The 26934-nt window shown below is 38.9% G+C and overlaps 1 protein-coding gene across 3 annotated transcripts; it reads left to right on the forward strand.

Moving 5' to 3' along the window:
• The first annotated feature begins 60 nt into the window (after nt 1-60).
• On the forward strand, nt 61-25989 carry NPAT (nuclear protein, coactivator of histone transcription). 3 transcript variants are annotated; one of them, XM_074860133.1, is made up of 18 exons: nt 61-193; nt 3447-3565; nt 5199-5259; nt 6771-6843; nt 7328-7368; nt 8435-8665; nt 9163-9247; nt 10381-10513; nt 11006-11097; nt 11181-11268; nt 13603-13699; nt 14230-14361; nt 15146-16834; nt 18508-18623; nt 18717-18825; nt 19796-19853; nt 21854-23009; nt 24637-25989. In XM_074860133.1, exons 1-18 carry the CDS (start codon nt 157-159, stop codon nt 24712-24714), a joined length of 4395 nt encoding a protein of 1464 aa, XP_074716234.1. In that variant the 5' UTR covers nt 61-156; the 3' UTR covers nt 24715-25989. The 3 variants fall into 3 exon arrangements, with proteins under 3 accessions (XP_074716234.1, XP_074716233.1, XP_074716235.1); XM_074860132.1 differs by having other exon boundaries at nt 147-641; XM_074860134.1 differs by having other exon boundaries at nt 147-641; nt 9166-9247.
• The last annotated feature ends 945 nt before the right edge of the window (nt 25990-26934 follow it).

The raw sequence follows: 26934 nt of genomic DNA on the forward strand, positions 1-26934 counted from the left end.
TGGCGGGTTCCGGCGGAAGGGGCCGGGCGCGGCTCTGCCTGGCGGAGTTTCCGCGCCTTCGCCTCGGTGGCGGGGCGGCCGCGCTGCGCCTCCGGGAGTTGCGTCCCGCTGCCCCCCTCCCTCCCTCCTTCCCCGTTGCCCTCGCCGCTGCGGGCCATGCTGCTGCCGTCCGACGTGGCCCGGCTGGTGCTGGGTGAGTGAGCCGCTGAGGGCGGGGCGGGGACTCCCGAGGTGGGGGACCGGCGGCGGCCGCGCCAGAGGGGCTCTGCTGGGGGTTGTCAGCCACCGGCAGCGCCCTCGGCGCGGCAGGAGAATGAAGCGGTTGCGCCCTTGACCCTTGGCCGTGTCGCGCCCGCCCCCCCCCGGCTGGGGTGGTCACAGCCTCCGCCGCCGAGGCGTAGCCCCGGGCCCCGTGGTCTCCGGGCTGGCCCCCCGCGTTCCTCCGGCCGGTCTTTAGCGGGAGACAAACGCAGCTCGATCCTGGGGGACTTTCGGGCCCCTGGAGCCGCGGCGGGCGCAGGGGAGCCGCCAGGCCGTGCGGGCCGGGCTGTGCTGCGCCCCGGCCGCGCCTTGAACTCGGGGTCTGCGCGAGTTCGAGAAAATGCGGTGGTCTCTGGTGTCCACCTCCAGACAGATGCCTGGTGAGTGGGGTTCAATGAAGTATCTGATTGCAGGGGGAACCAAGGGTGATCCAGAACACCAGAGGAGGCTAGGTTAAAGTTCAGCTGTTTTTTCTTTCCCTGTTTCTGTCACCTGTGAGGCTGCGTTGAGAATTTGGGTTTGCTCAGTGTCTGTGGAAAGCGCAGAGTTAACTGTGTTCAGGATGTCGGCTGCAGACAGTGAATTTTTTAAATTATTTTATGCTTTGGATTATTTGGATACTGCCAAAGATAAGAACAAATGCATGGTAATAAAAAATATGACCCGCATATTTCAGTCCCACACATAAGCACCTGTTGGCACAGGTTGCCAAAACTTCCTGGCAGCTTGTATTGTGAGATTCAGTTTTCAGTTGTCCACAATTTTTTTGAACCCAAAGCCACTAAGGCTGAATCTTTTCTTCAGTGTTCCTCCAGCACAATTTATTTTTAAATACTTCCAGAAATGTTTCTTGCTGCTGTCTTGAGAAACAGGGCTAGTAAGAGATGCAATGTTTTTATTATTGTTAAGTTGTAGAGGATTTTTAGAAACCCAATGCATTGTAAAAGATTTAAGATCACGCAAGGGAGATCTTTCACTGTACTCTTCTATAAAAAAAATGGTTAAGTTACAAGTTTCTGGGTAGAAGGCTTATCTCATGTGCTTACCAGTGACTTGCAGACGTAGTATGCAATCTTGGCAACGTCGTGTATACTAAGGATGATCCATCCTATCTTGTGTCTGTTGTGGCATGGTGCATGCATCATGTCTAGAAAACTTCTGAGCAACCTAAGGTTGTAGAACAGGGTGTTCCTTGTAGCTATTTCTGTCTTCTAATAGGGATTCCTCTTCCATGAGGCATCGCTGAATTTGGGTGGATAAACAGGCTTCCCAGTGCAGCTGCACTTCCATCTTTTTTTTTTTCCTCCCTCTCAACATAAGTCTTTCTACTGCTATGAAGGTTGATTAATATTGGTTTAAGAAACAAATATAAAATTACAAGATGAGCTCACTCATAGAAAAATACATAAGAAAATGTATCTTTTTCTAATCAATGTAAGACTGAATGTGTACTATGAGTTAGACATGTGTCTACATTTCTTAAGATAGAACAAAATATCGAATCATTCCTACTTCAGAAGGTACTGTACCTTTTGTGCCTTTGATTTGGTTTTGGCAACGTTAAGAATTGTGTACTGTTATGTTATTATACAGTGTGTGCAAAGTGGTTCGGTTCAGTTGCACAGAAGATCTTAATTCAGACATTTTTAAAATTTGGATTGCCTTATTTTAGAGGAAATTGATGAATATGGCTATATGCAAGCATTCAGCCATCCCTTGCAATACTGTAGTAGTAGGTTCAGGAAAGAAACGTTGCAATTTTTTACGTAAATGTCCAGATTAGTTTGATTGTAAGAACAGCCATACAAGCGCGGGTCAAAGCCCCACCTAGCCTAATACCCCATCTTCCATCCTGGCCAGCAGTGGATGGTATAGTGGATAGGAACAAGATTGGCATATAATTGTGTTTCCCAAAAATACAGTTTCAGTTTCCAGCAATTTCTGTCTTGAGTGTTTTCTAGCAAAATGCATTTGAAAAATTAAATAGGACAGTGCTTTCCTTGCCACAGGTACCATTAATGTTTTCTGTTGGATAGGCCAGCTCACACATCGTGATTAAACTCACAGTGGTTATTCCCAAACTGTGTTTAACTTTCAAGTTTGGTTATTTGTTGAAGACCTGGACAAGGGCTTATGTGTCTGAAATGTGATCTGTTTTTTCCAGCTATGCTCGGATCTGCTGAATGATATTTGTCTTCATGCAAACTTAAAGGACATGGTTTTCTATAGGCATTCCTGAACTGAGGTGGACCATTTTGGGGGTCCGTTGAAATAGATATGCTAGTGTGTATATACCCTGCATTGTATAATTAGGCATATATTTTATTCTTTCTTTAAAACATTGCATGTTCAGTTCTGCTACTGAAGAGCAAGAAAGAAGAGACATTTGTGGTTCTTTGTTCTAGCATCCTTCATTCAGATTGGTCTATATCTTTTTATGTTTAGAATATTTGAAGATTAAAGCAGGGCTTAAAAAATTTGATTAAAGCAGAACATATTTGCTGAGGAATGGAATTTTGGAAAAGAAAATTATTTCAGTATATTTCCTGTTAAGGTAACTACTGAGTCTTGGAGTGTGTGCAGGGCACAGGTTGCAGCTAGTACATCTACTTGAAATGAAAATGACAGTAAGTGGGGGGGAGGAACCTTCTCCTGTTACGAATTTTTGTACAATGCCAATTTTTTTAATAAACCTTATATACCGTTGTAACAGCTGCACAGGTTGTACCTGTTTTAAAACAGGAGGATGCATGGAGAGTTATTGTTACGTAACAACGCATTTTATTAACAAAGTGTTGTAGAATTCCATTTAATTATCAAACTGCATTGTGTGGTCCATGTGAGAGTTAGTTTGTCAGCCTCCTGAGCCAAGAACTTTTATTTTCTTGTCTGTACAGTACTGTCTGTACTAAAGATCAATCAGAAATTGTTCATACAGCATTGTTTCCAGTCTTGAATGGTTTGTAAATACAGTGTAATATCAATAACATTTTGGGCTCTTTCTGGTTTTAACTATTAAAGAAATATTTTGCAAGATATATGTTCTTTCAAAATCACTTGCCTAACATATAAATCTTTACGTGATTATTTCAACACTGTACACGGGGGGTTATGTTAATGCTTTGATACCTATTGAGCAGAAGTAATGAATGAAATAGCAGAATTTTCCATCTGATTTTTTGCAGGGTATTTACAACAGGAAAAACTTCTAGCTACCTGCCGTGAATTTATTTTGGAAAGCTCAGATTTGAAGGAATATGCAGAGCACTGTACAGAGGATGGGTTTATTCCAGCCTGCTTGCTGGTGAGTTTGTATTTGAAAAGCAGAAAGTTAAATTGTCTTGCATACATGGAAAAGAAAATTGAGATTTCTCAATGTAACAATTACTTCTCAAATGCTGCTTAAAATGTTAGTTAGATCATCCCCTCTGGTTTTTGGGGGTGTTTTTTGCATCCAGTGGTATTAGCAGTTATTTCATATCTAGTAATCTTACTAAGAAACATTTAAGTGTAAAATATGCAAATTGGTTTCACCATATTACCTTTAGTCTGTTTTATAGCTTTGAGGTTGATTTATGGAAGGGCGTCGCAAGGGTTTTATTGATTTCAGGGCTGCTCTTGTAATTTATTAGAGATCACTTTCCTATCCTAAACACAGCAGCTGGTAATGTTCCATTTCAAGTGCATATTAAATATTTAGGGAAGGTCCCTCAGCTTTATCTAAGGCTACTGAATTTTGCTGATAAAAACTCTGTTTCAGTTCAGCTTCCTCTTTGATCAGTATCATCTGCTTTGTCCCAGGTGAAATGTGGAACTTCGGGTATGCATAAATACCAGGTGTAGCTACATATGTAGATATGTGCATATAGCTACAGGGTAATTAGATACTTTGCCTTTTTAACATCTACAAAATAGGATTTTAAATACAGTATGCAAATAACAGGTTTTAGGTATTGCTATGTATCAATCTTTTAATGTTTAGATGTGCATCTTCTTCCTGTTTTCCATTTCATTCTTCTGATATATCAGTTAATTTATATGGTCTGGGATTTTGTCCACAGTATTCAAAATTTGTGGAAGTCTTTTCTGGGATCAAAAGTCTTGATGTACCTATTCAAAACAGGCCATTGAACTTATTTAATTTACAAGTGTTTAGTCATTTGTACTTTGGAGGTAGGGAATTGAGAACCAAGCTATGGCCAGCAAAAAATAGAAAAAAACCCCAAATGTAAATAGATTATCTAGATTCGTAAATTATCGCCCTTTTCTCAGTAGAAACATTATTCTGCTTTTTATAGAAAAGTGATAATATGATAGTGTCTAAGAAAAAAATTCTCCCTGCAGCTCAAAATACTTGCAATAAAGGGCTGTATTTGTCATACCCTGTAGAATTCCCACTAGCAAATGAGACAAGAAGGTACAACAAATGGTAGTGGTAACCTTAAAATCTTAATTCTCTTTGTTTCACCTAAAATAACACAACGAGTAAATATGATATGAAAGTTAATTCTGTGTGACTGTTAAGAATTTTGCTTCAGTCAGAAGTTCTCTTAAGAGAACTGAAGAGACATTTGCATCTTAACGCGTGTTGCGTTCCAGGATAATACATACTCATTATTCTGTTACAGTTGTTCATCATCTTATTTTTGTGAGTTTATTCTATAATAACAAAGGTGAGTGGAGGTCATGCAGCTCTAACTGCTATGTCAGTGTTGTGCAGCGAGGTCAAGCACTTCAGATTTTGTGTTCGTAATAGCACTTTGTTCCACAGATTGCTTTCCTAGTTTGAGAAAACTTGGCACCAGCAGCATAAAGTACATTTCCTTGTGCTGAGGGTCAGCATGGTGTCTTCTAAAGAACTGCTTAAATATAATGTGATACAGCAGATGAAGTATAAGTTATTAGTGAAGATTCTAAGATCAGTATTTTTTTTCCAGTCCCTGTGTGGAAAAAACTTGACAACTATTCTTAATGAATACGTAGCCATGAAAACAAAAGGTAAGCCTTCAGAATGAGATTTTATTTTATTTTTATTTATCTGTCGTGAATTCCTTGAGGAAGAGGTAATATCTCCATCTATATATGGACTTAGAGCAATCCCCCATCTATGCTAGGAGCTGAAGGTTCCCATATTATGCAGACAATGGCCAATTAGATCAGCATATTGTGAGCAAAATTAATTGACTATCCTAGTTTGGATTTGCCCGCATATAATTTCACTTCAAATTTGGAGAACTTCTAATGTAATAAAACAGAAAGATATAATAAAATGTGCAAAGTGTAGGGGTTTATGCTTGTAAAGTTATACTGTTTGTTGTTTATACTATAAATAGGAGGGGGAGGTGCTGATCTCCTCTCTCTGGTGACCCGTGATAGGACACACGGAAATGAAATGAAGCTGCGTCAGGGCAAGTTCAGATTGGACCTTAGGAAAAGGCTCTTCACTGAGAGGGTGATTGGTCACTGGAACAGGCTCCCTGAGGAAGTGGTCATGGCACCAAGCCTGTCAGAGTTCAAGGAGTGTCTGGGTGACACTTTTAGTCGTATGGTTTAGTTTTAGGTAGTCCTGCGAGGAGCAGGGAGTTGGACTCAGTTATCCTTATGGATCCCTTTCAGCTTGAGATATCTATGATTCTGTGAAACAGCCAGGAAGAGTCTTACGGTGTGAAATGTTTCTTGTCTTGTTTTTAAAACTAATTAAAGCAATTTCAGAATAACAATATTTTGTATGAATATTAGAGACAGAGCGTTTCTTGTTTTTAAAAGCAGTTATTGAGCTTCTGAATGTTGCCAAGTCTTACAATTTTTTGATACATGTAGTGTGATCAGATTTTAGTGGTGCTTGCTTCTAAGACTTGACATTTAAGACATACCATGTTTGGAACATTTCTGAGCGTTTTCTTCCTTTCACGCTAGGTTTAATAGAAATCGTAACTAAGACACAAACATACTTTCTTCAAGATACTTTGTACTTGGCACCTTGAAAAACTTTATAAAATGATATGCTGACGTCTTTCCATATATACTTTAATGTTCTGTGCTTCAAGAATACCAAGTGTTTTTACCTGTTCAGGCAACATCTTAAAATAACCCATTACTTTTAAAGGCATGTCTCCCAGGTTATAATTTTCAAAAGCACACAAGTGACTTGGGAATATGAATACCGTTTCTAGAAGTGAGTTAGGTTAGGTTAGCGTGCGTTTGCCCGGGAGGCAACACCATATGCAGATTCCATTAAGAATTATCATCGCAAATGTCTTTGCCTCGGTTTCATTTAGGCTTCTAAAACTGAGAACTGTATCTGTGATGAGTGTGTGTTCATATCAATCAAAGTTCTTAAACTAGGACTTAGGGCTCTTTAATTAACAGAATATTAAGAAGGCAACTAGACACTTAAACTTAGATGATGTGTTATAATTATTTTGCTTGTGATTTTAGTTTTTCTCAACATGTATCTGTTTTAGGCATCTAAAATGTTTGGTTTGGTTGTGGTTTTTTGTTTATTTTAGAAACCACAAATGAAGTTCCAGCAATGATGTCATCTCTGTGGAAAAAATTAGACTACACACTTTCTCAGATCAGGTAATACAATTTTGAAATCAAGAAAGTAAAATTTCACTCTTATTAGTGAGTCCCTACGTTGATCAACTCCCCTTATCATTGTAGAGAATGGTTTTGCTCTCTGTTGCCTCTCAGAGATGGTGAAAAAGATAGGTATGTGAGAGTTGATAGTTGAGTAGACTTTTCAAGATTTTAAGGCACAACTAGCAGATAAGGAGGGCATTAGTGTATGTGGCCTTCCTGTAATAAAATAACATACAATGACTCATTTAGAATCCGATACCGTTGTGGTTACTTGATGAAAAGTACAATGGTAGGCTTCATTTGAAGGATCTGTGACCATTGTTTGAAAGAATAAAAATAGCAATCAGTAGATTGAAGCTTTCTGAAGTAATGTGTGGTTTGGACCCGACTGACATTAACCGTATGATAGATGCTGTCACACTGTGTAGCTGAGTGTTTCCATGGTGCTCTTTTTATTTATGTCACCTGTTTCATTTTTTAGGAGCATGCAGAATTCCACAGGATTTTCTGCTAATCAAAGGAGTAAGTAACGGAACCAGTTCCATGGGATCAGTAGGCTTTATGTTCAAATTATCTGTTTGGGCAAAAAATGTGGGAATGCTGCAGCAATCAGTAATGCTTCCCTACTCTTCAAATGTTGTCAAATCTCTTCTGCAGTGTTTTTTTCAGCATGTCTGTTGTCTTTAGTGAAGTCTGTGGATTACTGTAATGATCAAGAAAGGAAAATAAGAAAAGCTGATATTTTTGCAAGGGACTTAATTTCTGTATAGCATTTTCTTCTCTGCTGAAAACTTTTTAGAAGTTTACACAGTTAAAAGGTTTAAAAACTGCTGTTCAGTCCTGAAGCTGTTGACTTAATTTGTGGTTCATAGAGGAACTGAAAACATAACCAGTCTAATTATGATGCAGTTTAATTTCTGTAGAAGGAGAATATAAAAATGTATTACAATCTTGAAACAATTTTTTTTAATGTATACAAACATGTATCTAAGAAAAATATGAAAAGATTCTTGTTCTATCTAGAAGTGTTTCTTTCATTACAAAAACTACCAAATGAACTCTCAAAAAAGGGAAGTTATTTTACTTAAAAAGAAATTTTTGTCTCAGTAGTACTTCTACTGAGTAACCTGTGTAAGAAAACAGAATGTGAAATATAGGCAGTGATTGTCCTTGGATCTGAGATTCACTGGATTGGGTGGTGTTCTGTTGTTTAAATTTGTCAGATTTAGTCTGATAAATAAATGCAAACTTACATTGGTTTAGCTATTTCAATTAAGGTCAATTATATGAGTGGTATATTGTGTAATGAAATATAATTTTGGTATGATTTATTCCTGCAAATATTTAAGCAGTGATACAAGCATGGTTACAATGTCTGTGTAAGTTGCTGTACTACTTGAATTATTTTTGCTCAAACCTGTAACACAGAACACAAAGATGGATGTTGCTTACTATTTGAGTTGTGAATGATTTAGTTGTTGAAGCACAAAAAAGTTTCGATGGAGCATCCTTAATTAGGTCTTGGAAAATAAGCAACCTTTTTACATTCTTTTATCATATATTTTCAACTTGTCTTTATTATCTCTAGCACGTACAAGAAGTGGAATTGTAGAAATGAAAAGACAAAGAATGCTTCAGCAATCTGCTTCTGCAAACTCAGGATTGTTGGCAGTAGCCCATCAGTCAGGGCCCCAGAATTCCTCTTCTGTTGTATCTCCTCAAGTTCTTCACAGGCCAACAATAAATCAAAGCATGTCACAGGCAAGACTGAATACGTTGTTTGTGCACCAGTCACAAACCCAAGAAAACAAGATCAGCAGTAAGTTGCACACTTTTTCAAACCTTATTTTCTGTGAAAAATATATGAATATAGAAGGAAGTTTTCTAAAATAAGGACTAATCATCTTCCACCAAAAAAGTTTCTGGAAATTCATGCTTTGCTCCCCTAGCTCTCCAAACTGGTTCAGGTGATTAAAATAAAAGGAGTGCCCAAAAGAGAAATGGCTCTTGCATACTTGCTTGGTAATGTGAGTTCAGAGATCAGAAGTGCATTAGTTTGTCATTATTCTATCCTGTATTCTTACTCAAAACACTTGTTTTAGCAGATAGGGATGATCCACATCAAGTGGATGTTTTTCTCAGGATATATTTAAATGAAATTGTTCTCATTTTTGTGATAATACCAAATTATTTTGTATGAATTCCCAGGAATTTATTGGAACATAATAAGTAATGTGTAGATTACTGTAGAGCTTTAACAGTGTCACTGGAAAAGGTACTGGCATCACGATCTTCGGGTTTTTTTCCTTTATAAAGCAGGAGATTTCATACACATTCAAGTTCCAGCATCACAAGAACGAAAGCTTCATTCAAACTTGCTGTCTCCAGGAAGACGAAAAAGGTAAACATGGAGGGGGGGTGTTGTGGGATTTTTAAGATCGATTAGAGATTATGCAGTGTTCTAACCTCAGGTGTAAATTTTCTTAGATGGTGCAGTGTTTCCACTGAGAGCAGTCAGTGTGTGATGTTTCACAACAGAAAGGAAAGTCAAATAACTTTACATTAGACTGATATGAGGCTACTTGTGCTTTTTTATTGCATGTAGCCAGTCTTTACATTATTCCAGTATTAGACATAGACAAATAATCTTAGAGCCTGAGATTTAGTATTTCTTCCAAAATACCCTTATCAATTTTGAAAATTCTCAATATTGATATAAATGTGAATTTTTTCTGTTTTTAACTTAGAAAAACTATTGGCTTCAGTAAATTGTCAGCAAAAATAAAAGTGATGTGAAAAACTTCTCATACTAGTTTTGCCTTTTTTATTCTATGATTCCAATGTCCTTTTGTTTTTAATGAGTTGACTGGTCTATGTGTGTTCCATTTGTTGTCTTTATTCCTGACCAAATACCAGTTGGTGGTTTTGCTTATCATTTTTCCAGATCCTTACCCATTTATACCTTTTCCAAGTCCCCTCTATTCCTGCATGATTTGTTTGTATATAAGTAATTTTAGTGCCACTGCTGACTGATGGTTTCAGAAGAGCCTATGCCATGACTTCATATAAAAACATTACATTTCCTCTTCATCATCTAAGTTCTTAGGCAACCTAACATCTGCTCGCTTCTTTGACAACAGCTGCTCCTTGAGAGAACTTTATTTTCAGTGGTGACGCCCAAATCTTTTTCTTGAGTGGCCATTAATTAGAACCTGTACCACCAGTTAAAGTAACATGTACTGGAGGAGGAAAAATGCTGAATAGTGGTAATGGAATTCAGTTTGCCATTGTGATGTTTACATGCGTGTCTTCTGTATATCTGTTTAATTTCTATGAAGTCAGACACAATATATGCATATGACATAATGAAACAGGTACCAACTTTTATTGTATTTCCAAGATGTAGTTAATTTTCTGTCGATTAAAATCTTTCGTTCGCTAAGAAGGGAGAGGAATACTTGATTTATTGACCATTAGGTCTATTGTTTACTATGTTCTCACAAAATACATCATAAATTTCCTGGAATGTTTCAGTGAATCTCAGAAGAGGAAAAGTATTGCAACATCTGGACCTCTTCCAGCAACCAGAAGTTCTCAAGACCCTGATGAAGTAATAACAGAAAAAGAAAGTGAGCCCCTTGAAGAATTCATAGATGGTAACTTCCCAGTGAGTATATACTTATGGAAGATATTTACATTTAAGAAACAAATTCAGACTAAAGAGAACTAGTCTTTTACTTGTTGTTTGTCTTGGGTGTTATAGAAATTAACTTCAGAAGATACATTTATTGGTTTGTGTTTGAACTAGCTCCTCTGTGTACTAAACTAGTGAGGGTGGCATGGCTGTGTAGAGTGTTTTTTCCCTTAATTTACTGGCTTTGCTAAGATACCTGTAAGCTGTCAGAATACAGTAATTTTTTAGAGAATGGAAACCAGAAAGCACAATAGTCCTTACTATACTTTAGGAGAGTAGAAGTACAGGAATGTTTTGGGATGATTTTCATAGCAATGTCATGCAGTCACAGATTGGCTGTCTCTGTGTTATAAAGAGCATTCTCTGTGTTGAATTGATTTTTTTTAACCAGTAAATTGGAAATTCATGCTTCTTCTCTAGTGATGGTAAAGATAGAAACCTGACCACTTTAAAACTGTTTTCCAGCAACTGGTTATTGAAAATGCCAGAGAAAAAATCTTGAGTAACAAATCTCTTCAGGAGAAGCTTGCTGAGAACATTAACAAAATCCTGGGCAGGTAATAAAAGGAACCTCTAAACTTCATATATATTCTTATTTGATTTATTTTTGAGTTCTGAACTAATGACTAATGTGTTCCAGTGATGGCAATGTCGCTCAGGCCCCTAAACAGACAGACAGTGGTCCCACAGAGCAGGAGACTTCAATTGATGAAATCCTTGGACTTCAGGTAGGTGTAGATTGCCCTGGCGACATTTTTCTAAGACCAGGCACATGAGAATGATCAGTTATGGGAACTGTGCTGAACCTCTGTCTACCTTCTGATACCTGAGATTGCTGTCCTCTTTTTCTTCTCTTCTTTCTTTTTATTTCTTTCTTTGTTTTACAGTATAGCTAATCCTGTCTAACCCCCTGCCCAGGGGCAGTTCAACAACTTCCCTTGCATAGGCATTAACTCTTCCATTGTGTGGTGGTGGGCAGGTTCAAGGAGTTGAACTGACAGGATACTAGTATTTTGTGGGAGTTAATTTTGAGCTGGTTTAGCATTCAGAATTCATTCCCAGTACCTGTACAAGGCAGTGTAAGCATGCAGCAGGGTCAATACCCAAGGGAGTGGGACTGCTGCTTTCAGTGGTTAGCTGTTAACATTACCCTCAGACTGAGATTTAAGCACACTGTTCCACAGTCACCAGCTGCCTGCTTGTCACTGGATCTTTGGTACCATTAATTTGGTACCAGCTTCTGTCTGGGGATCTGGTCAATAGTCCTATAAAAGAAAAAGGAATATCAAATATCTTGCAGGCTCCAAACATATTTAGTCTGATCTGATTTTCTGATTTGCTGTAAGATAAACATGGATCGTCTAGTATAGCAACAGAAATTGTCTTTGGAGCCTAAATCGGGATGCTTTTTCTTCAAATTTAATATTTTGTTGCTTTTGGGGAAATGTATGTTCTGCTTCTACAAACTAAACTTCTAGTATTCTCCATTCTCCTACAACCATCAATCTGGCAATCACAGTTATAAGGGGCTCTTAATGAGGGAAATCATAATCTTCACGGCCCTTGTGAAAAGGGCAGGAGAGTAGAGGCCGTTGCCTGTTTATGGTAGAGGCATCTGTTTTTTAAAAGCTATTATTCTGTCACTTGGTGATTTTACATCAGTTTTTGTCAAAATACAGAGCTGAGAAGCTGCATTCCATTTTTCGAAGCAGAACAAAATCAAAGCAGCTTCTTGGTTTAGAGTAGCTGGGACAAAATAATCAAGCATATCACATGGGATAATCCACCTTCCAACCACCATATTAAAGATTTTAGAGTGCTTAGAGGATCTCTGGGAAGTCAGGAGAGACTTTGTATTTGAACACTTGAATATGTACTGAGTGCCCTGCTCATTTTCTTCCTGGTCTGCTACCAAACAAGTCAGCTTGAAATGGGAAGCTTAGAGCAGTGTCCTCTGTAGCTGTGCCTTCCAACTGCCTTCCACGGAAAAGTAGTTGGAATGTATATTATAGAACATGTAATAGGCTGTCCTGGTTTCTGCTGAGATAGAGCTAATTGTTTTTGTAAGCTTTGTTCCTTCCTTCTTAGTAGCTAGAATAGTGCTGTGGTTTGGATTCAGTATGGGATTTGATACGAGAAGAGTGTTGGTAATGTATTGATGTTTTTAGTTGCTGCTAAGAGATGAGGACTTTTCAGCTTCTCATGTCCTGCTGGTGCGCAGGTGCACAAGAAGCTGGGGGGGAGTGTAGCCAAAACAACAGACCCAAATTGGTCAGTGGAATATTCCATATCTCGGGTTTTCAGGACGGTGGTTTCAGGGTTCTCTCTTCTCTGGGATCACTAGCTGGGAACGGACTGGGCATCGGTCAGCGGGTGGTGAGCAATCACGTTGTGTATTTTCTATTGTTACTATTATAATAATTATTATTTTAATTTTATTTCAATTACTAAATTGTTTTTATCTCAACCTATGAGTCTCCTTACCCTTACCTGTCCAATTCACTTCCCCCACATTCCCCGGGGGTGGGGGGAGAGTGAGCGAGCAGCTGTGTGGTGTTTGGCTGCCAGCTGGGTTTAAACCATGACATGGGCAAATCAAATAAAACTTCCCTTTGCTTAGTACTGTCTTCTAGATACATATGCAAACTCAAGAAATTAGGGTTAATTTGGTGAATTTTTTTTTTTTACAAGTGGTTGGCTAGTGCAGGCTCACAGCATTCATACCATCTGCATAAGCTTCCAGCGTAGCACAAGATTTAGTCGTTCCTAAACAATGCTGGTCGTTATGTGAATAATACTCCAATATGCATGTATAGGGTGTAATGTCTGACAAAAATGTTTGGATTTGGGGAGACTTTATTTCTTAAACTTCAATCACTAATTTTTTTTTAACAGACATTAAATTTGTGGCAGAAATAGTTCCAGCATTAGTCTTTGTTTCTGTGCTGAGCAGAAGTAATAGAACTAAAACCAATCTGAAAATAAAACAATTCTCGTCCATCTTTCTTTTAAGTTATGAAAGTAACTGTTTTAACAGTTCTGTATATCTTGTCTTTTCTCAGGGTGAAATTCATATGTCAGAAGAGGCTATACAGGACATTCTAGAACAGACAGAATCAGATCCAGCTTTTCAGGCCCTCTTTGACTTGTTTGATTATGGTAGGGTATATTACACTCAATTGTACCGTTACTATAAAGCATCCTGAATGATGACTTTTCCTAAGTATTGCTTGAAGACGCAAAGGTAATTCAACAGGCCTCTTTCGCAAGAGAAATGGACTGTATGGCATCTGTGTCCCTCATTTCAGAATTAGATTTTTATATACATTTATACATGACTATAAAGTACAGCATTTTCTTGTGGCTGAAATTCTGCTTTTGTCCTGGCTCAGTGATTGTTTTATTGCTGTTATTTTAGACTCTTCTGGTCTAAAGGGTGATAGTTCATACTTGTTTTCTATGCTGTTGTAAAATTTTTCAGTTTGTCTGATCAGGGATATCCTTACATAAAATACAGTAATGTTTTTATGCTCTTTCTGGACTTGTAATGAATGCAGACAAATAGTTCTTTGAGTTTAGGATGGCATTTCTTGAATTTGAAATCTCCATGCTTCATTTAAAATACAATAATCACATTTGCATGTAGAATTACATATTTAATCATTTTTCATGCTTTATTTTGAAAATAGGAAAGAGCAAGGTAAACAAGAACTTACCGGCTGGTATTTCTGGTCAGAGTGGAGTAGAAAATGCAATCCTGGTGGATGAGGATAACTTGGAAACACTTGAAAGTTCTTTAGGAACAGAAGAAACTAGTAGATGTAGGTTGTTTTTTTTTCTTTAAGATCTCTTCTAGTCTGTTCACTTTTCATTATGAAAATATTTTCAGGCAATTTGTGCATTTCAAAATCTTTCTGTTTTCAATGGTAATATCCAATCTGACATGGACATTTCATGAACATACGGATACACCTGGTCTGTTAGAAAGTTTCAGTCTATTAAATTTAACACAGTCCATCAGTGTACTTATAAATTTTAGTTGATAAGCTCCTAAATGAAACCAGAATATCTGCAAATCTGTTTTCTCCTTCAAAAGAGAGATGCTTTGCAATATTCATTGTGGAACACAGAAAGATAATATTTTACATCTAACCATATTAATATTTTCTCTCTATTCTGTAAAATATTGGTTGATACACAAAAAGAGTCTTACTCTGGACAAAGGGTATGTTTAGTGCATCTACCCCACTTTTAACAATAGTCTGTCAGTAGCAGATATTCAGTGAAAGTATGTGAGAAACAGAGTCAAGAGGTCTTTATCCTGAGATTACTTTTTTTTACTTCTGGAAATCTGATTTAGTGACTCGAGCCGTTTGCTTTTTCTGTGTACCCTTATGTACAAAGTGACTTGCCAGATTGCCTAATGTATATAACCATACATTTCATATACTTTTCGCTCAGCTTGAAGGTAAGGTTGAGTAACATTAGTCACACTTAGTTTCATGTGAAACAGTTTTCCATAGAACTGATAAGTTGCTTCTAACATACTGTAAAAGGATCACCTGTTCTAGGAATTATGGAACTAATTTATTCTGTCTTTTGCAGGTGATAATTCTAGAGACTCACTTTCCTGTAAAGGTTTTCAGTTAGGAGAGGCATCATGTGGCTTGAGGACCAGCATTAATGATGATGATATGGCTAAGAAAAATACAACGAACGAACAGTTGCATGGAAATTGTAGACCAAGGAAGCAGACTGAAGTACTTAAAACTGTTACCCCTGAACATACTGGAGAACTTGAAATTGCTTTTGACTCTGTGCCTGGTTTGACTGAACCTAACAAGAGACAGAGTTCTGATAGCGAATGTAATGAATGCTGTGGAGAGTCTTATGATAAAAAAGAGTCATCTGCATTAGTATCTGGAAGTGAAAGAGCTATGGAAATTGAAAAAGGCCCACTAAGTCATAGTGCTCAAAGTAGTCCTAATTTAGAATATGTTCATTCCGGTAGTCCACAGATTTCTTTGATTTCATTGACAGAAGGTACTACAGCCAGTGAAAACAAAACACATTCTGGAAGTAAATGTCACTTATCACCAGATACATCTGACAAAACGCTTACTGAAAGCCCTTCTGATGGGGGCCCTGGCCACAGTTTACTGCTGGGAAAAAACAGTGCATCAATTTGTAGCCCATCAGCAGATGCAGGAAAAGAACAGGCTGTAACAAACGATACAGCTGCCTTACCAGGTATTTTACAGGAGAACTCGAGCCACCACTCTAACCATCAGGAACAGAGTACACAGTCAGACTGTGCTGCAAGATCTGCAGTGAAGATTTCGGATCTTGACAAAACAGAGTTGCAGCTTGAAGTTGTTGATACTTCTAACAAAACTTACTCAAGTGATCAGCATACACTTGATAAGCCTTGTAAGAAAGATTTTAACCTCCCTTCGGGTCTGTCAAACTCAGAGGGAACACAAGGAGAAATGCAAGAACCTTCATCTTCTACAAAAGCAGATGCTGATAATGTATATTTCTCTTCCGGTGATGATGCATGTACAGAAATTTCTGTAGTATCCACTGAAAATAATCTTACTACATCTGAAATATGCCAGTCTCCTCTCCCGGAAACCGCATCCTCAACAGATGAGTCAGGTACCGAGGCCAAAAGTGTAAGTGGTGTATCTTCTAGCAGTCAACCAATGGATGTTGATCCTTCTAATATAATGTCCCTCAAGATCATCATCAGTGATGATCCATTTATTTCATCAGACACAGAGTTAAATAATGCTGTTTCCAGCATCACAGGAGAAAATCTGCCGACTATAATACTGTCTTCTCCAGCCAAATCCCCAACAAAAACTGCAGGCCTGTCTAAATGTCTGACTTCAGAAGACACAGAAAAAAACGTGGATTCAGCTTTGGCAGAGCAGAATCTTCTTGTGCTTAGACCCAAGGATCCCGTGGTCACCTCAGTTAACACTCAGAATGAAGACTGCACTGTTTTTTCAGTTGCAGGTACAACTAATCTCTCCAAGGAAGGGGGATTTATACAGTTGATGCCAGCAACAAGCACAGCTTTTGGGAATTCAAACAACCTTTATATAGCCACCTGTGTGACTGACCCAGCTACCTTAGGCACAGCTGTAACACCATCAAATGTAGTTGTATTGCCCGGCAATTCTATGCCGCTCGCTGCCCAAGCTCCAGCTGTACAACAGTTACGGACTCCTCCTAGATCCAGCAATACATTTGCAGCAAACCAGACTGTCTCTCCAAACTTCCCACAAGGTAATCTCATTATTAGAAAATGACTGAAAATGTGGTGTTCATAAAGTGATTTTATTCTTTTTTTGTATGTGCTTTAAAAGTAAACAATTTTTAAACACTGCTCTCTATGTCCCTTGAAACCAGCCAGAAGTTATGTGGTCTTTTGAGTATATTAGGTGCTATTAAAAATGAAATAAAAACTATGAAGAGTCATTGACGAGGCTGCTTTGAAAAAAATAACCTCATATTTCAGAAGCTTAAACTGTATAATTTTAGCAGTAATAAATTTAGGAAGTGTCTTTTGGCTTACACTGGAAGAAATTCCATTGTTTTGGCTAAATCTGGGGTTTTTTGCTTTTGTTTTAGTAAGATTCCTGTTATAAATAGAATGCTGTGTGTTATAGGTATCTGTATTTAGTTTAGATAACTGGCTAGATGTATATAGTCCTTCCAAAATTACTTCCTTGGTTTGTTTCATTTTCTAAAAGCCTATTTTACACTAGAAAGTACATTTAGACAAATACAAAAGTATAACATTATTTCTTTCCATAAATTAAAATCTCTCCTTGTTCAAGCATTTTTATAACTACAGCAATTTTAAAAAGTGCTTTTAAAATGTTAAACCTAACTATAAACCAGCTGTAATCAACACATTTAGATTTCTTTCCAAAACTAAAAACTTGTTGCAGTTATCCTTGAATTTCTGTGTACTCATTTCGTTGTGGTCAGAGGCCAGTGCAACAGGATGTACAAGATCTTGGAGTGCTGGTCTTTTCTGTCATTGGGATTTCTTTATGCAGCTCTTACCTTCTTTTTTCATAGAGAAATAGAAGTTTGCCCATTCTTCTGCATTTGATATTTTTCCTGGTAGTGCTCACGTAACTGAAGAACTGTGGAATAAATTTTTCTTTCACTTTTGAAATTTTTCTTCCACTTTTCAATTAATGTGCTATAATAGTTCCCCTGTTTTATAATTCCCGTATGTCTGGCAGCCAGACACTTTTACCTGTGCGAATAACTTCTAAAACAACTGTCTTACCAGTGATTTAAACAGTTAAATGGGAGACTTTGGCTTAAATATTCCAAATTAGTTTTATTGTGCTTTATTTTATTTAAAATAATTACTCTCAAACCCACTAATTACGTAGAATCTGCAAGTGCTACGTTTAACACCTCCTACCAGCCAGGAATATACATTCAATATTGACACACAACGCTAGCCTTTCCCAGCTGCTTGTGTGCTTGTAAGGGTGTTACGGGTGCACTGGGAGGGAAAAAAATAATTCTGCTAATGAGTTTTGAGCATGCTGATTGTAGGGAATAGGATGCAAATAATTGTTTTTACTAAGCAGTAAAATGAGCTATTTGATGTTACTTTTACTGTTTTTCTATAAATCACTTTCAAAGTTCAAGCCTTAAGATAGGTTTGTCATACTTGAGCTTAATTTTGAACTATTTCTTAGAAAGGAAAACAGTCTTTAAAGAAGTCAATATCAACTAAAAATAACACTGGTACTTACCCTGTTTCCTAGTGATGATGTATAGTAAAGACAGTGAAGTTTTTCTAAAAAGCCAGAGCTTTTCTTGCCACGGGTTTGGCCATGCATAATTTTAAGAAATCCTGTCTTGCAGCTTTTCTTTTCACTGAAGTATTTTTAGTTTCTGTACAATTTTAACACTTTGATGTTTTTTAGGTTCTGCCATTATAATTGCATCTCCGGTGCAACCTGTTTTGCAAGGAATGGTGGGAATGATACCTCTCTCAGTAGTAGGACAAAATGGAAATACGTTCTCAGCACCTGCCCGCCAGGTAGCACATCACAAATAAAGCTTTTCAAAATAAAAGCTGAAGTGATGTGGAGTCTTCTGGTAAATCGTAATGGAATATTTTGATTCTTTCAAGGTTCTACATATGCCTGTGGCTAATCCAGTGTGCAACAGAAGTGTCCCAAAACTTCCCATCCCTCCCAAATCACAAAAGATTCCTGGAGCAAGAAACAAGACTAATACAGGTATCCACCTTGCATCTTGAGAAGGGCAGAAGGAAAGTGGGGGTTCTAAAGACATGTCAGTTCTGAGTAATAAAGTTTTATAAATATCAGTGCCCTCTGATAGGTGACTGCTGGGATGGCTCGGTTTACAAAGAAGAATCCCCAGCATATAAAATAATTCCAGGTTTCAGATCAAACTTATTGCCAAAATTTAAAAGTTTGCTTTTCTTTATGTTTCTGATTATTTTTCATCTCATTGGTTGTAAGTACAGTTTACTGCTGCCATTGAAACCAAGCTACATGGTAACAAAGAAATTATTAAGAGTCAGCAATTCTAAACATCTGTTAAGAAAATATTAATAGAAGTGTTGCATATTTATACAAAAAATGCACTCTGCTGTTTTCTCTTTGCCATTTCAGGTATATGCTTCTGTATATTCATTTCTTGAGACCTTGCTTCTTTAAATAGTAAATTGAAACAACTGGCGTTACATTCATTTCTGTGTTGGGAAGGGGTAAATAATTGGAAATAGAAAATAAGTTATAAGGACAACTTGTGCTTTAGTTTATCTACCTTTTTTTTAAAAAGTGGGTTTACACATAAAAATGAAAATAGAATGAAGTTGCAAATTAAGAAAAATCTAGGATTTATAGTTAGTGTGCATCCTGGTTTGCTGATGGATAACTTGAGAGTTCTAGTAACTGTGGTTGTTTCTCTTCTACTTGGAAATCCCTGCTGTGCATTTAGAAGTCCAGCATAGTTGGTTTTGTCTTGCCAGGCCCACGTAGACAGCAAGCTGCTTGTTTGTATTTAGCTGGCAACCTTTGCTAATCAATTAATACGTAAACTTTAAAACTAAAAAAAAATTGCAGAGTTTTGTTGCTGGGTTTTTCTTTATCAATTCTCTGTCAGGTGAAATGTCATTGTACTAATTGTGAGATGATTTACTTAGAATATTGTAGTTTATCAATACTTCCTCTGTTGTTCCAGGAAAACTCGTACCAAGTGTAGCTGAGCCTTTGAACCATACAAATTCTCGAACACAAAGGTCAGTAGTGCTAGGTATTAAAACTTGCTTTCTTTTTCCTGCCATGAATATCTTTGTGTAGTATTGGTGGAGAGGAGATCAGCTTTTTTTAACAATGACATAAGCAGTACTCCCTTTATTTCCTCCTGTCTGTCTGCTAGGAGTACTGATACAGATGTGTGTTCGTACTGGGGCAGTCTGTGCCAGAATATTGCAGTTACTGTTCCTATGTTAATTTTGCATGGCTTTGTGTTTTTTCATGTCTCAATTATCAAAAATGGTTTGAGTGGAGTCCAAGCTAGGAGAAATTACCTGTTTACTGGGCAATTTTAATGACTAAACCAGGTTTTTTTTCCCTTCTCTGATGAGTGGTACCCCTGTTTTTGTAGTATAGCCTCATTGCCTTTACCACTCTCTGGCCCAAATCCAGCAGAGTTTGTTAGACTGGGTTTTGCATCTGTTTCAGCTGTGCAGATTAGAACACTGCTTGGTCATTTGTAAAGTGAAAAGTCAAAGGAAAGGTGGCAGGGAGAACAGCATGCTAACTTTATATTGATGAGTATAGTTCAGTTGCTAATTGGGATAGGTATTAGTTTTCTGTTGGGCAAGTGAGAGAGAGGAAAGCAAGGCTTCAGTAGTAACTCTCCCTGTTAATGGACTTAAGAAACAAAAGGATGTTGTAGTGAGCAAAAGAGTGTAGGAGGAGATAAGTACTTCAGTTTAAATATTAGAGGTGAAACATTTTTTATTGTAAAAATAAAACATACTTTAAAAAAATAATCTACTTATTTGAACTCAGTTAAAATGTTGGGACAGTGGAGGAAAATAGGAACAATAAACTCAGCTTAAAAAACCCACCATGTACCAAGGTATACAGTATACATGCATGCAAAAATTAGTGATTTTTAAAAAAACCACAGAAGCAAGATTTTGGAAAATATCACTCTTTGATAATTCATTTTCATCTATCTCCAGACATATATTTTGCATAGCAGAGAGCAAAATGTTCCCTGTAAAGAGATGTAACTTCTCATTTCTATTCTCTACCTTCTGTCTCATCTCAAATTTCATGGAAATAAAACAAACTGCTGCCACCCATACCTTCTTTACTATCCCAAAGTTAATTTGACTTGTCCTCTTACAAACCATAAAGGCTTATCTGCATGGGGAGAGTCTTACTAGCATAGATGAATATGCAGAAGCTTCTCTTGGAAATGCAGCATCAGCCAAGAAGAGGGCACAGACATAACAGTGGTATGAGCTGACAGCAGAAACTTTTTTTTTTTTTGACATGGCTACAGTGCAGTGGTGGCTGGTTGTCAGGTGGAGACCAAGCCCTAGGGAGTGTGTGTGTTCTTGCCTAGATGCCCACTGAAAGCTTTTTGTCTTGCTCTGTATCCCGTCACCTACTGCACATGTGCAGGGAAGGCTACAAGGCACATGCATGATGATATTGCCCAGAATATTCCGCGTGGAGTTTCAGCTCCAAGGACTTTGAGCCACAACCAGTATTCTGGGATGGTCTGACTTGTCATGAATGTGCTCAGTTTCTTTTTGAACTCAGTAAACTACCAACATCCACAAATATCCCAGGGCAGAAAAGTTCCCAGGCTTAATTACATGCAGTGTCCAAACCTCCTTGTTTTGTTTTGAACTTGATACTAGTTTTACTTGATGCCCCTAGGTCTTCTGCTAGAAGATACAGCAAATAGCTTCCTTCTCGTTGGCTTTTTTCCCAGAGCCCTCTTGCATTTCCTCTCAGTCATCTCTCTTACCTGATTGTTCTTTGCAGAGACTCTGTTTCATACCCTTTTGTCATCCTTCTTGGCCTTTTCTGAGCTCTCTGCAGTTGTCATCCCTTACCCTTGGTCTTTGTGTGTCGATAAAATACTTAACATTTAGAGAAGGGAGAGAGCTTTAAACAAGTATTTTGAGGGGCAGGTGGGGACTTGCAGCCAGCTGCAATGACTTTGCCTGGTAAGAACAAGTATGTTGCTGAAGCATTTTCATCTCATTTTCAGAACTGGAAATTCAGACAAGCTTATCACTGCAGAACTAGGAAGGAAAGCAGAGGAGAACTTACCTGTTGCACCAGTAGAGAGCACAAGCTCAAATTCAAGACAAAGTGAAAGTCACAGGAGAGTGCTCTGCTTTGATAATGTTCTACCCGCTCCAGGAGGAAACACCCAAATTCAAACTACTAAGAGTTTATCCCAAAAAGAAAGAAATGAAAATACTTTATTTGCTGTTGACTCTGCATCATCCTCTGCTAAGGCGCAAGTAGCAAAGAGAGAGAAGGATAAAACGTTGCCTAGAATTCTGTGTAAGCCAGAAGTTGGTAGCAACAGAAGCTCATCTGCAAAGGAGCCCCAGCCCGAGCGGAAGGTGGCAACTGCAGGGCTTCCATTAGATCCCTTCCACAAGGCTACTGCAAATAAGGAAAATGAATTACGAAGGGATGCTGATGAAAAACAGAAGAACCAGGACACTGCCAAACTCTCAAATGGCCAACAAAGCGTTAGCTTATGGAATGAGAAGACAGGTGCTTCAGTGCAAGAGCTGAACAAAAAGCAAGGGTCACTGTCGAATGGGAGTGGCAAATCTTCAGTGTCCGTTTCTTTGTCTTCGAAGGAGCCAAAGCGAGAACCAGCTAAAGTTTCCAACCAGGGCCTTTGCCTGTCAAGTCCGTTCACTAAACAATGTGTGGAAATGTTGCAAGACGTTCAGTGGCATAGCCCGACTAGTAAAACAGTTGAAAATGGAGAATTGCCAGTACCCCGCACACCATCTGGAGTTGGGGACAGGCATACAGATGATACTACTGATAGTGTACGGACACCGACCTGTCGGCGCTTCAACGAGGATAGCACAACCCCTAGAATAATGGTACCCCCTGCTACTCCAGACCTGCCTGCCTGCAGCCCCGCTAGTGAAACAGGTAGCGAAAACAGCGTCAGTATGGCTGCCCACACGCTGATGATACTGTCACGGGCTGCTATTGCAAGGACTAGCACTGCAACCCCCCTGAAGGACAATACTCAACAGTTCAGGTCTTTAAGGAGCACAGTTAAGAAAAGGAAACTAGAGGACTTGAATGAGGGCGAGAGAAATTCTCGTTCTGCAAATAGAAAAGACCTTCAAAGCTCTCCAACACCATCGAAAAAGAAGAAAATAAAGGTAAGTACAGGCATTTACTTTTTCATTTAAAATTCTAAATATATGTTAGACATCTATATATTTATTATTTATAATGGGATGGTTCAGAGATGCTACTCCAAATCCTCAACATCCTATTTATATTTGTCAGTTTTACTAACTTTGCCTCTTGAGCCTACTCTGAACTGTTTTCTTAAGATCAGTATAGTCTTCAGATACATGCAAGTAACTCCTACTGACTCTATGCACATACCTGTGAAAATCAAATTATTTCTCTTAAAACATGAATGAGTTTCTAAATTCTAACTTCAGACTAAGTTTCTAGGTGGAACGCAGGAATTAGGCCAAATTCAAACTAGGCCTTTCTAGATAGACTTCAAGCTCCTCTTGCATCCTCATTTACCACCAGGACTAGAGTCCACATCTTTTTTTCTGCACTTCAGCCACAACAACCCCCAGCAGCGCTACAGGCTTGGGGAGGAGTGGCTGGAGAGCTGCCAGTCAGAGAGGGACCTGGGGGTGTTGATTGACAGCCGGCTGAATATGAGCCAGCAGTGTGCCCAGGTGGCCAAGAAGGCCAATGGTATCCTGGCTTGCATCAGAAATAGCGTGGCCAGCAGGGACAGGGAAGTGATCTTACCCCTGTACTCGGCACTGGTGAGGCCGCACCTCGATTCCTGTGTTCAGTTTTGGGCCCCTCACTACAAAAAGGACGTTGAATGACTCAAGCGTGTCCAGAGAAGGGCAACGAAGCTGGTGCAGGGTCTGGAGCACATGTCGTACGAGGAGCGGCTGAGGGAACTGGGGTTGTTTAGTCTGGAGAAGAGGAGGCTGAGGGGAGACCTCATCACCCTCTACAACTACCTGAAAGGAGGTTGCAGAGAGCTGGGGATGAGCCTCTTTAACCAAGTAACAAGCGATAGGACAAGAGGGAATGGCCTCAAGTTGCGCCAGGGAAGGTTTAGACTAGATATTAGGAAGTATTTCTTCACAGAACAGGTTGTTAGGCATTGGAATGGGCTGCCCAGGGAGGTGGTGGAGTCCCCATCCCTGGAGGTGTTTAAGAGTCGGGTTGACATAGCGCTGAGGGATATGGTGTAGTTGGGAACTGTCAATGTTAGGTTAATGGTTGGACTGGATGATCTTCAAGGTCTTTTCCAACCTAGACTATTCTGTTTTGTGTATTCCCAATCTCTGTAGCCTAGAGCACTGTGCCTTCCACTTGGGGATTTAATGGCAGATAGCGAATGTGTGAGACATGAGAAGGTGACATCTGTAAACAATTAAAAAGGAGAGGCAGTGTAACTTTGTAATTCACCGTCCTTAGAGCATACTCCTGAAATACTGTGACTGAAGAATGCTCACTTGTATGGTGTGTGTTTGAGACGAGAGCTGGGAGGCTGGCTGAAGCCTGGCTGGAGTGCGGGTGGGCTACGGCTGCAGCCAAGAGCTCGGTGACTCCTGTCCCACCAGCATGGCCCTTGCACCCGGGGCACATGGCATAGGATGTGCCTGATGCCTGGGTGAGCTTGGTGCAGTTGTGCCTGCAAGGTAGAGGGAAGGATGAGGAAGAAAGGAGTGCTTACAGACTCCTCCCTAGTCCCAGGTTCTTAGCATTCAACTCAACTATTCCTCTCCTCTCCTACAGAAAAAGAAGCTACCAAATTCCTTTCCAGCAGGAATGGATGTGGACAAGTTCTTGTTGTCCTTGCATTATGATGAATGAAAAGAAGTTGAACTGTGGCTGTCCAAAGCTCGGTGTTGTTATGCTGAGGTTTTGCATGGGAAGAGACGTTAATTCTGAAGGGTGGGTTGCACTTTCAGTGCACTGAAGTTTCACTTTATAGCAAAGTCATGCTGTTTCTGAAGCAGGTTGCTAAGTGTAAATATCATTGAGTTGGTATATGTTTATTTTTGAAAAAGCACTTGCGTAATTATAGAGCCATTTAATTTGCAAAATTGTAAATTTGTATAAATGTAATGTAAGACAAGTTGTATGTTTCCTGTTACACCACGTTGTCTGTGTTCTGCTGCATTCTCTACTCACCCCTCTGAGCCGCTTGGCCAATTTGTGAAAAGGTTGTGAATTTGAAGGCGGTGTTTGTAGTTCACTGTTCTAAGACGCAGGCAGCTAACCTGGCCATTTCCCCTTGTCTTGTTGAATCCAAAAGGGACTTAATCCTCAGATGTAACGGGCTTGGACTAACACTCTCTTCCCTCGTAACTGTCAAACACATGTTATAAGGCCTTGAATGAGTTAACAAAAATACCGGTAACTAAACGAAAGGCCAATAAACCCTCCAGAAGTATTTCTCATCTAATGAAGCTTTTCCCAGCCAGTCATTCAGAGAAGAACTTTAATTTGGATGGGCCTCACCTGTTTACAGTATTTGCTGCATGGGATGTTGTTTGAATGCAAAAGCTGTGTTCAGACAATGGACGTGGTTGGGGGTTAACCCCCGTATTCATACCCCGGTATGGATACTTGAACTGTAGCAACAGCCGGACAAGAATTTCAGCATGTTCTGATGCAAAAGTCAATTCTTTTAACTGTCATTTGTAGCGTTGAGAAAGCGTTTGTTGATATCACTTAAGCTTTTAGCCAGACATGGAAAAATTTGCATCTAATCTTTTCCTTTAACATAGAATTTGTCATAGCTGTTATACAAACTCTCTTCAAAACAGGCCCAGGAGAAGCTCAGGCTACATTTTAAGAATAATTAGCATGGGTAAAAATTACCACGCTAGGCCTTGCTCCAATATTGCAGAATTTTCTCTACTGGTATTTCCTCCTTTGTTCTCAAATTGTTGAGTTCTTAAAAAAAAAAATGCAAGTTTTCTTGTAAGAGATCAGTACAGCAACAGGGCAATGTTTCAGATAGTATACAAGGATTCCTAAGGAACCAATATTATGCAGTAGATGTTTATATTAAACCCATCCAGTAACTAAATACTGCATAGCATTTACAGCTTGAATAAATATTTTTGTTTTAATAAAAAAGTTGTGTGTCTTGCTTAATATTTTGTAAGTCAGTCCACTAAGCAGCTTTGTGGATAGTGTATAGAAAAGTCATGTTGATGGGTCATTTTTTAAGACAAAAGAGTTCAGTACTAAACACTAAGTTCTAATAGCAGCAATCGTCAGAGTGGCAAAAACAATTGCACCTTTGCTACATGGTGGCATTTTATCCTTAATAGTGTTCTGACAGTTGAATGATGTTTTTGAACAGATTTGCTGTTATGTGAGACAGTGTAGCTCTTTCATGGGACAGCCACCATTCACCATAGTCTGTCTTTTTCAGTTCAGGTGATCTGGGAATACTAAAGGTGTCATCAATTCACTTACCCTTTCAAAGGAAGAAGCATCTTCAGGTCCAAGCTGCTGTCATATGGCAAGTAATTTTTAGAAGAACAGGTGTCAGAGCATGAATGAAGGTTAATTTTCTTAGTATGTAGCATTTCAATGCCACTGTTCATTTGCTACTTCTACAAGTACATTCCTTCCCAGAAAAAAACAGATCCTACTACATCCTGAAGTATTTATTCCTGCTACTTTATGGAGGAAAATTTAAGGACAAGCAGAGGGTAGAGATGACTTCCTGTTGAAATTAATATCAAAATAAGAAAGCAGTTGTCCTAAATTCCAGCTAAGAAACTGTGTTTTGATGCTTATCCCTTGTGAAAAGAGTGAGGTGGGAATAGGCTTTATACTGATGAAATAGCCAATTTTAGCCTGCCAGAGAAACCACACAAACTTCTCACTGAAGTCTCATTCCAGGAGAGTATTTTCGTGTCTCCCCGTGCTTGCACTAGGAATGCTCACCCCCATATTCCTGATGACTTCACTGTGCATTCAGGAGCGCAGCCAGGTACCGGGCAGCTCTCGGTGAAGAAGCAGTAGCAGTAACTACTCTTTTGGGCCTGAATCTGCCTCCACTTAAAAGTA

This window comes from Strix uralensis, chromosome 2 (genome assembly GCF_047716275.1).
Source record: "Strix uralensis isolate ZFMK-TIS-50842 chromosome 2, bStrUra1, whole genome shotgun sequence".
NCBI lineage: Eukaryota > Metazoa > Chordata > Aves > Strigiformes > Strigidae > Strix > Strix uralensis.